An 11240-nucleotide genomic window follows, 5' to 3' on the forward strand; every position below is an offset into this window, starting at 1 on the left:
CCCTCATCGATGGGCCAAAATAATTTTTGTAGTGTGAGCATCTGCACTGCTATTAGAGATCACCACTCAGATTTGTGGATGTACTTATGGAAGAGTACAAGTCCTTCATAGTCCTAAATTGCTACAGCAAAGGCTATCAAGATGTACAATATGAAAGGCATAAAGTCAAGTCTTTGAAGCCCACATCCCATTGCTCTAAAAGAAATCAGCAGAAATATACATGGAGCATGAGGGCATAATTTTAAAAATTGCATTAAAATGTACATTAAAAACGTCAAGGATGAAAAACCATGGAAGTCAAAACATAAAATTTTTGCAGTAACAATTACAATGAGACCGTACTTGTATAGGTTACAATTTATTTCAGAAATAGTCTAGTTACAAGGGCAAAATATAGCCTTAGCATTTTCTGTCAGTGTGCAGTACAACTGGCAAACACCAATAAGCAGAACCAAGAAATGGAGAAATGTTGATTGAAACTTTTGTACTTTTGCTCTACTAAGATCCAATCCTCTGCTCTGCAAGAAAGAATCAGACCTTCCATTGATGCCACTCATTAGGTGAGGGAAGTAAATATTGGAGGAATCATTCCTTCAGCTAACAGCTGGCATCAATGGAGTATTTGTCAAACCGCTCTCATATGTTTTATGTTGGCTGTAGTGTAGCACAAGGAAAGGATTTCAGCAAGTTAGACACTTTCCATAGGTACATATCCCTAGTAAGCCTTTAAGAAGCAAGGTAAATGCTTATCTAGTTTCGCCAGTCCCAAAAGTTAATTGGCCATGCTAAATTGCCCCTTAGTGTCCCGGGATGCGTAGGTTAGAGGGATTAGCGTGTAAATATGCAAGGATATGGGGATGGGGCCTGGGTGGGATTGTGGTCGGTGCAGACTTGATGGGCTGAGTGGCCTCTTTCTGCACTGTGGGGTTTCTATGATTTCTATGAAAAAAGTGTTTCACCAAAGTATTACTTAAGGCCATTCTGCAGAAGTTCCAGGCGCTACTACTGGTTACATGTTTCCACCAGTGACTAAGAGCAGGAGGTTGTAAAGACTTCTGATGGATTAAAGGAATACCCAAATAATAGCATTGTGCAGCTGAGAATAATTTATAGATGTATGGAAATTAAAAATTATAAATGTAAATATGTGCAGTTTTATTAATTCTACAATTAAGGTCACTTATGATTTAAGAACCAAAATTACTGTTATTTCACTATTCCTATTTCTGCTAGTTATCAAAAACACAAGCAAGATGTTGCTACCTAATCATTCAACAGTATAGATTAAGCTTATTATTTTGGCATTCAGGTACATTACTTCCTTTAGTAAAGACTACTTTTTAATAACGGAATACAAAGATCCCTGATTATAAAGTCACCTGCTTAAAAACTGAAAGTTATTGAACAATTTGTGGTCTTCAATTTAAAAAAAATATGGAAGTAACTTCTAGCTAGGGGTAGCATGACATTTATGTTTCAAAGAATAACATGAAGCCAGAGATCAGGTAATAACTTGTAACCTATTCCTGACAATTATTCCTCAATATCATTATCACTCAGTATCACTCTCAACAGCCTTACTTAAAAAACACAAATGGGCATGGTCAGAAAAAGAGTCTGAGTGTCACTAGGAATAAATAAGAGACCACGAACAATCTGCGTTGCAGAGGCGATGCATCAATAGGTGGGTTACAACAAATCAGACATATCGACTTGAGGAATTTTTAAAAGTAAAATTCCAAGTTTTTAATGTACTTGGTGATTTTTCAATTTGGCCATACAGAGTAAAACAGTTGGAGATTGTAATTTTTTTGATGTAGGGTACAGGGATTCCCAATATGCAAGGTAAACATCTGAGTGCATTTAAAGCACACACCACTCCAATGAGCAGCTATTAATGAGCAGTTGAAATCTGTGCTAATTCATGTGGCTGGAATACGTGTTCAATTATCAAACTTACACAAAACAAAATTAACGTGAATACATGGATCTAGATCTTAAGTTTATACAGTACTTAATGGTTCAATCAGCAAACAGATGCAGAAAAATGAAAACAACTGATGTCACTGTGGTTTGGGGGGGTTACCATAGGTAAGAGTATCTATGGAAAATCAAGGAAATATTATTCATCACCAAATAGCATTGAAAAGCAATTTTCTAGATTTAGCTATTATAAGAAAAATCAGTACTTAATTACAACCTAATATACTTGAAATTGACATTACATTTTATTTTAGTCCCAAAAGTGTTTCACCAATGTATTATTTAAGGCCTTTATATTCACGTTGCAACTGCAGAAGAGTTCCAGGCTCTGCTACTGGTTACATGTTTCCACCAGTGATTAAGAGCAAAAGGTTGTAAAGGCTTCTGGTGGATTAAAGGAATACCCGAATAATAGCATTGTTAGCTGAGAATAATTTATAGATTCATGGAAATTAATTGCAAATGTGCATCGGTGCAGTTTTATTAATTCTGCAATGGATCACTTCACTTATGATTTAACTAAAATTACTGTTATTTCACAATTCCTATTTCTGTTGTTTTAATGATGGAAGTATTTTTACTTATGTAATTTCTAGCCTTTGGCCTACATCAGTGGTTGAGCTCCAAACAAAAATGCACACAGTATGAATCCCAAATAGCCATGGCTTGCAGTTGGTAGCAGTCTTAGTTGTGGGTTTAAGGCTCAGAGACATGAACCCAAAAGCCTAAGCTGACATTTCAGGATTGAGGGGGTGCTACACTATTTGAGATGCTGTCTTTTGAACGAGACATTAAAGCGAGGTCTTGTCTTCCCCCAAAAATGGTGGCGAAGGATTCAAAAAAGATTTTAAAGAGCAAAACAGTTATCCCCGGTGTCAGTCCAATATTTATTTTCAATCAAAATTACTACAAAGAGATTAACTGATGATTATTAAATTTCTGTATCTAGGACTTTGTTGTAGATGCAGTGTTTCCTACACTTCAATTGCGATGACACTTCAAAAAGTACTTTATTGGCTGTCAAGGGCCTTGGGATACCCTGACGCCATGAAAGATGCTGTATAAATGCTAGTCTTTCCTTTCTATCTGGCTACTATGGAAACTACCTTTCATGTTTTTTAATGTGACGGCAGTTATAACAAACCTAAATAAACACAAGAAGAAAAGTTCATCTTCATATTTACCCAGTTTTCCCTGATTTAATTCCTCACTAAAGTTCTGTCTACAAGCATCAACCATTAAACTGAAAACAGAACAAAAATACAATAGTTTAAGTGTTAATCTTTTCAGCCCTGAAATAATTTCTCACATATACACATTTCCTTTCAAACTCATACATTTACAAAATTAGTTGCATAAAAAGGTTCAATCTTAAATACAAAACTTTGCTTCTCCCCACATCCAAATAAATCTGATTATAGTTTTGTTCCTTAATCTATTTGATAGAATTTTACTGAATTTCATTCTTATAGGTGCTGAGTAAAGACAACCCCTTCAGCTTTTTGTTTTAAATTAGAAGAATTTCAGCACTTAGTTTTAAAACAGAATTATAGTTTGAATGTAGTAGCTTTCGTTAAAAGGGCTTCAACTCTCTGTATCAAAGAATAATTTATTTTACTAAGTGCGGGAAATTACTTAAAGTATAGCGATCAAAACGTGGCTTTTATCTTTAATCTTGCTAAAAAGTGAAAACCCTGCCTCTACTTGATAGTATACAAGTTCTGAAACTTGCTTGGAGATACATTATCATGGATTACACAGAACAGCACAACTCCTAACAGCTTTGACAAAATGTTTTATATACATATATATACTGGGTAGTGTGAAGCATTTCCAACTCTTTACATTATGTCAAAAGGCAATATCCTGCTTTCAAGCCAACACTTCAGTGCAGTACTCGTGAAATCCAAGCTAGTTAATTACTATATTAGGAGATTAAAGCATCAATGGTGCAAGCAGCAATAATAATGGCCCAATTCATACAAGGATGCAAATCAATGATTCAGACACTGTATTTAAACTCAATAACATATTTTAGAAACCTAATCGATTCTAGATGCAAGTTTCAAGTTGTCAACAAGCTCAAATGTTCAGAACTTTGAGTCTCCTTCACTGCTAATTTGAATTTTGTCAAGCATCATAAACAAAACATTGGCAGCAATTTATAGGCTTAATACGATAATCTCTCCAACTTCAAGACAGAAATGGATCATTTTATTCAAAATTTTCTTCTTCTGGAAACTTTTTCAAATCAGAAATATATGATTTGGAAAATAAGCTTCTTTCTCATTTCACTGTGATTGTAAAATAATCTAGGAAACGGATTGTCTGATTTAGTCAAACATGTACTGTGGTAGAGTTAACAGTCAGCTGATTAAAGTGGAGCCATACAATGAGTTATTTCAACTGATCAGTTCTCCATTGGAATACACTAATATAACACAACAATTCAATCCAATCTTCAAAAGGCAAAATAATTATGAAAATTGGTGATATTTTTGTTGATTGAATCACTATAATGGATACTGAAATCCATAGATTAGTTACAGTGCAGTGAGAGGAAGCAAAAGCCAGTCCTGTAATACAAGATAGGGTGTTTAAAAGTAAGGTAGGAGTTCATTAGGAACAGCATGAATCTAGCAAGATATTGCCTTTTAAGGAATGGAGTACAACTTTGTAACTCTTGCTTGAATGTATGCTATTATGCCTTATCCACAAACAATGCATGCTAGTCCTAAAATCTCTTATGTACACATTTTGAGTGTTGGTGCTAAGGAATGGCTATGCACACTAGAGCGTCTGTACATCACAGCATAATGCTGACGGCAAACACACTGATAACGCAATACATGGTCCTGTTTTCCCATCTCACAGTACAGCTTCCTGCAAAGAGAAAAGGATATATTAATCTATACAGAATAATGCAGAGTTACAAGATATTACAGTTCACTCTACTATAGCTTATTTCAAGTGAGACTGCATTAAGAAATACATGCCAATTATACCAATTCATTTTTTGAGCTGATGCACGGAAAAGATTCACATTGATAAAAGCAAAATACTGCAGATACTGGAACCTGAAACAAGAACAGAAAATGCTGGATAATCTCAGCAGGTCTGACAGCATCTGTGAAGAGAGAATAGAGCTAACGTTTCGAGTCAGGATGACCCTTTGTCAGAGCTGACAAAGGGTCATCCTGACTCAAAACGTTGGCTCTAATCTCTCTCCATAGATGCTGTCAGACCTGCTGAGATCTCCTAGTATTTTCTGTTTTTGTTAAAGATACATTTTCAAGCCTTGCTTTCAAAATGCAGGTCCGATAAGGATAAGCAAGCCGCTCATTTCTTAGTAATGGTCTGCCACAACAGATTGGTTATTGTGTCTACTCTGTCACGTATATCTACTTAGGCATGATAATTGTTGTTCAGTCTCAACAAAGTTACAGTATATTTTCACCTCTGCAGACAAACAGGAAAAATGAGTTTCACCCCAGAGTAAAATGCCACGAGGTTGCTCTGGCAACCATCAGTTTCCATCAAACAACTTCAATTAATTATCTTCTGCTGTCAGTCATGCACAATTTCATTATTTAGCATTCGAGGCAACTTTCAGCAATTAGAAATGACCAATTATCTGATAGAAATATTTATCATTTCCATGAAATACATGTGTATATTCTGATTACAGCACCAATTTCTCTTGCATCCTCCAGCATTAGGCATTTTTATAATGAACGTTGAATGTTAAGACAAAAAGGCTTACCATCAGTGCTGCTGTCCCAGTAACATGAACTCGCTGTATGAAGACCAGCTCCACTTTTCTGCATTATTGCACAGGTCACTAGAATTAAAAATGCATTATCATTTCAGTGGCATAATTCTGCTGTGAGAACATTTTTCAGAGTGGCAAACATGCAAAATTGGGAACATTTGCTTTTATCTAAAAAAAACAGTATATTGTTCAATTGCCACAGCAGACACTGATCTCAAGAGCCTGGATACAATGTGGTGAATTGTTGTTTATAAGACTGTATTCTAAATAGGGACACTGACATGTATGTATTTATTGTCCATCCTTGGTTGCCCCGGAGACATGGCTGTGGATCTGCTTGCTGAATCATTGGCATTGGTTTGATACGGAATGGTTTCCAAGGTCACCAATGCCGTAAACCATATTGATATAAGATTGGAGTCACATAAAGGTCAGACTGGGTAAAGACAGTAGGTATCCTTCCCAAAAGGGCATTAGTCAAACAATTGGGTTTTAACAATAATCCAATAGCTTCATGGTCACTTTAACCCTTTCAGCTATCTCCAATTTCGCTGAAAGGAATTCAAATTCTCAAACTGCTATGGTGGAATTTCAATGAGCAGCCTCTGGATGACTAGTTAGTAATTTAATCACGACACTACTACCAATTTATCTCAGGTGCTTTTAAAAACATCAATGATCAAATTGTTACACTAGGAGCATTGAGGATTAATCTCGGGAACCAGGGGTCATAGAAAATGTATCCTCTATCATTCAGCATACTATCAAAGAAATATTCAAACACAAGATATTCCTCGATATCAAGATATTCCTATGGAAAAATGTTTAATTTACTCATTTATAAATCAGTAACTTTATTTCTGAATCCTCCACTTATTATAGAAACTGTCCTTTTCATACATTCATTTCCTTCAAAGCAACCTCAGCATTCAAAAACATACAACAATGTGCAGATAATTTATGGAAGAACATTTTACTCCTTTCCAATTGCAATGTAGACAGCAACCAACGAATGGGTGACATCAGAAAACCTAGGTCATTATTTGTTGTCTGGACAAAGTTACGCACAAAACTCAATGTCCAAAGCGAATCACAAAAAATAAAATATATTGCTGAAGAGATAAATTAATGCTCATTCCACAACAACTTGATAAAAGCAACCTGAATAAATATACCCCAGTACATCCCACTGAATATCTACTTACTCAATACAGGATCAATTGTCAAACCTTTGAAAATGTGTTATTTAATGCTCACATCTCAAATTGCTCTTAGAAACTTTCCCAAACATATATTTTTTTAAAATGTGAAGTCAAACTAGGAGATGTGCAGGTTAGGTTGATTGGCCATGCTAAATTACCCCTTCGTGTCAGGGGGATTAGCAGGGCAAATACATGGGGTTACAGGGATGGGGCCTGGGTGGGATTGTCGTTGGTACAGGCTCGATGGGTCGAATGGCCTCTTTCTGCACTGTTGGGAATCTATGATTCTAGGAATACTTGGCATGAACGAGATAATGGTGCACATCTCTCCAGAGTTACAGCATTGTATTAAGACATACTTATCCTGCATCTTTATGTATTACATGATCTTGAAGCAGAGGATAAAGTTTACAAATTTCACCAGCTTAATAATTATAAATGCCCCCATGATGCAGTCTTTTTACTTAATTACAGAATACTCACCAATATATTTGAATGGTTTTCCCATTTTAACCAAATGCATCAGGGATTGTTCAACTACAGCAGCAGTCCACTGATTGATCTTGCTGTGATTATAATCAATCCCTCCGATAATAGTGTCAACGCACTGAAAATGAACCACTGAAATTAACTGCACATTTATGGTTTAAAGATTTCTGCTAACATGCTTTAGGTATAATTGTAAATGTTAGGTTATTTAATACAAAATAAAGAACAGAATGGCTTTCCATTTGGAAAAAGATTACATTTCAAGGAGAAAGGAAAACAAAGACAGATTAATGGAACTGCACAGTATCACAAGATGGATACAATTAAAAAAGCCAAGACATCTTCAATCACCAATTTAGGAGGTCAGCACAGTTCATGTATCATCACCCCAGCACCCACCACATCCCTATTAAAGCATCCAACAATTCCCAATAACGATTCCAGAGTTTTTATCTTCACCAACATGTCCAGAAATCTATTCCATGTTCTCCAGAGACAATGATCAAAAACCTACTAATGCTAAACTTCCCCTTTAATGATTTGAGCCCATTCCATCTTGTACTGATGTGATTAAATTGCAGTAACACTCTAATTATAACTTTTTGATGCAATTTAAATAGCACTAAGATGCTCAGGTCCCTGAATACATCATTTTCTTCTACGGAAGTTGCAGACGCCGTTGAACAAGCTGAACCCAAAATGCTCATCCCTCAGATGCACAAAGGAAAGGACTAGTTACAGCTATCTTATTCAACAAATTAAAAGTTCATCTGAATATAGGTTCACTGTCAAATAGATCATTATTTACAGAGATCTCTCATAGTCAGATACACGTTGGCCTTAGCAATAGAACATAAGTTTGTTTTAATTCACTTATTTTAATGCAGCCACTTTGAACATATATTATAAACAATCTTCCCATACTTACCTCTTTGACAATATTACTGGCTTCATCTGCATTGAAGACAACCTGCAAACAAGCGACATAATTCAGCAATATATCTTACATTACTGCTAGCAACATAAATGATCTACAACAGATTAGACATGATGTAACTAAAACATTTTAAAATAAAGAACCCAAGTAGGAAGAAAACTAGGTGAAAAGGAGATTTTGTTTTTATTCATTCAGGGAAAATGGGCATCACCAGCTGGGCGAGCATTTATTGCCCATCCCTAACTGTCCACGAACTGAGAGATTTGCGAGCCCATTTCAGAGGGCATTTAAGAGTCGGGCACATTGCTGTGCACCTGGAGTCACATGTAGACCAGACCAGGCAAGAGTGGCAGATTTCCCAAACATTTGGGTTTTTAATGACAATCAGAAAATCCCTACAGTGCAGGAGACCATTCGGTCCATCGAGTTCTCTCAGAGGATCTTATCCAGGCCCTCTCCCCCACCCTATCCCCGTAACACCACACATTTACCATGGCTAATCCACCTAACCTACACATCCCTGGACACTAAGGGGCAATTTAGCATGGCTAATCCACACAGATACCTACACAGCTTGGACTGTGGAAGGAAACCGGAGGAAACCCACGCGGACACAGGGATAATGTGCAAACTCCACACAGACAGTGACCCAAGGCCGGAATCAAACCAGGGTCCCTGGCACTGAGAGGCAGCAGTTCTAACCACTCTGCCACCCAAAATTGACAATGGTTTCAAGGTCATCATTAGACTTTTATTTCCAGATTTTCATTGAATATCAACTTCACCACTTGCCATGAACCTGGGTCCCCTACATCACTGGATGACAGGTCCAGTGACAAAGCTGCTTCCCAATGCCTCCCCAAATGAGGGAAAAAGAGGGATCTTAAGGAAGAGGTTTACTAGAGGGAATCAGGGCATGGAAGGAGGTATTTTGGGGCAGGAGTATTGTGGGGCGGAGAATATTTAGGGTTGAGGGGCTATTGGAACAGTGGGGAAAATTGGGGTGGGAATGTATTGGGGGAATGGAGTGACATAATGGGGAGGCATATCTGTGGAACTCTGCCGCAGAGGGCTGTGGAGGGCAGGTCATTGGGTGTCTTGAAGACAGACATAGATAGGTTCTTGATTAATGGGGGGCACAGGGTGCATTGGGGGGGCACAGGGTGCATTGGGGGGGCACAGGGTGCATTGGGGGGCCACAGGGTGCATTGGGGGGCCACAGGGTGCATTGGGGGGCCACAGGGTGCATTGGGGGGCCACAGGGTGCATTGGGGGGGCACAGGGTGCATTGGGGGGGCACAGGGTGCATTGGGGGGGCACAGGGTGCATTGGGGGGGCACAGGGTGCATTTGGGGGTATTAGAGAGACATTAGGGGGTAATGGGGGTGAGGAAAGAGGAGCTGTCGAAACTCTCAGTGATGATCGCTCCCAGCCACCGCCCTGAGGGGCCGCTCTCGGCTTGAGGCGCGGCTCAGACAGCCCGGCCGCAATGAGGTGTCATCCAACCGGCCAAACAGCTCCACAAAACTGTTCGTCCCCGCACCGCTCACCTCCTCACTGGACTGATACTCCTCCATCCTGCTCCCTTCACCAAACCGCCACCGCCGCCTCTGACTAGCACCTGACGTGAATCCACAGGACAGACAGCTGACGCAAGACGGCTCGGAGGACCACTCACTGCGCCGCCTGGCGGCCGGGAGGGCCACTCACCGCGCCGCCTGGCGGCCGGGAGGGCCACTCACCGCGCCGCCTGGCGGCCGGGAGGGCCACTCACCGCGCCGCCTGGCGGCCCGGAGGACCACTCACCGCGCCGCCCGGCAACCTGGAGGACCACCCACTGCGCCACCTGGCGGCCGGGAGGACCACTCGCTGCGCCGCCTGGCGGCCGGGAGGACCACTCACCACGCCACCTGGCAGCCGGGAGGACCAGCCACTGCGCCACCTGGCGGCCGGGAGGACCACTCACCACGCCGCCTGGCCGCCGGGAGGACTATTCGCTGCGCCACCTGGCGGCTCGGAAATTTCCTATCTCGCCGCCTCCGGACGATCCAGAAGTCTTGGATTTAACGGTTCTATAGCCAAAAGGTTTGGAATTATAGAAACTTCGAGTAAAAATGAAACTGAACCAAATCAGAAAATCCTGGAGATAAATTCGCGCAGTGAAGTAGCTGAAACTAAATAATATGTTGTCATTGGTCAGACTACACTCAAATTTATTCCCTCTCATATGATAACGTCCTTGTAAAAACACAGTAAGAAGTTTAACAACATCAGGTTAAAGTCCAACAGGTTTATTTGGTAGCAAAAACCATTAGCTTTCGGAGCACCGCTCCTTCGTCAGATGGAGTGGAGAGCACATTTCCACTTTAACCTGGTGTTGTTAAACTTCTTACTGTGTTCACCCCAGTCCAACGCCGGCATCTCCACATCTTGTAACAACACCCAGAGGAGAGCCACCAAAAGGATTAATTCCAGCATGATGCGACCACAAAACACACCTTGCTCTCACCTCACCGCCATCAGCGTGGGGACCGCTCCCTCCGTGACATCCTGGTCCACTCCTCCATTATGTCCAACTTTCCATCCCCTTCCCACTGCACCTTCCAATGCAATCTCAGAAGGTGCAACACCTGCCCCTTTACCCTCTCCCTCCTCACCATTCAAGGCCACGAACACTAATTTCAGGTTAAGCGGTCTTTTCCATGCACTTTCTTCAATTTGGTCTACTGTATTCACTGCTCCCAATGAGGTCCCCTCTACACTGGGGAGACTGAAGGTTTGCTGGGTGACTGCAACGCGGAACACCTTTGCTCAGTCTACAAGCATAACCCCAACCTTCCCATCGCCTGACGTTTAA

At 40.2% G+C, this 11240-nt stretch overlaps 1 protein-coding gene across 1 annotated transcript; it reads right to left on the reverse strand.

Annotated features, from left to right (window-relative positions):
* Positions 1–223: 223 nt before the first annotated feature.
* Positions 224–10061, reverse strand: dynlt3 (dynein light chain Tctex-type 3). The gene is made up of 5 exons (XM_078232552.1): positions 9934–10061; positions 8375–8416; positions 7441–7564; positions 5747–5824; positions 224–4866 (listed from the first exon to the last, which is right to left on the reverse strand). Exons 1-5 carry the CDS (start codon positions 9958–9960, stop codon positions 4790–4792), a joined length of 348 nt encoding a protein of 115 aa, XP_078088678.1. The 5' UTR covers positions 9961–10061; the 3' UTR covers positions 224–4789.
* Between the last annotated feature and the right edge of the window lie 1179 nt (positions 10062–11240).

This window comes from Mustelus asterias, chromosome 17 (genome assembly GCF_964213995.1).
Source record: "Mustelus asterias chromosome 17, sMusAst1.hap1.1, whole genome shotgun sequence".
Taxonomy (NCBI): Eukaryota; Metazoa; Chordata; class Chondrichthyes; order Carcharhiniformes; family Triakidae; genus Mustelus; species Mustelus asterias.

What these genes read in the sequence shown, in the direction of transcription:
- dynlt3 (XM_078232552.1), bottom strand. Translation starts at nt 9,960, where the DNA reads ATGGAGGAGTATCAGTCCAGTGAGGAG. An exon ending in AGTATCAGTCCAGTGAGGAG is followed by an intron (nt 8,417 to 9,933) that starts GTGAGCGGTGCG and finishes GCTTGTTTGCAG; the next exon opens with GTTGTCTTCAATGCAGATGA. An exon ending in CTGGGACAGCAGCACTGATG is followed by an intron (nt 4,867 to 5,746) that starts GTAAGCCTTTTT and finishes TTCTCTTTGCAG; the next exon opens with GAAGCTGTACTGTGAGATGG.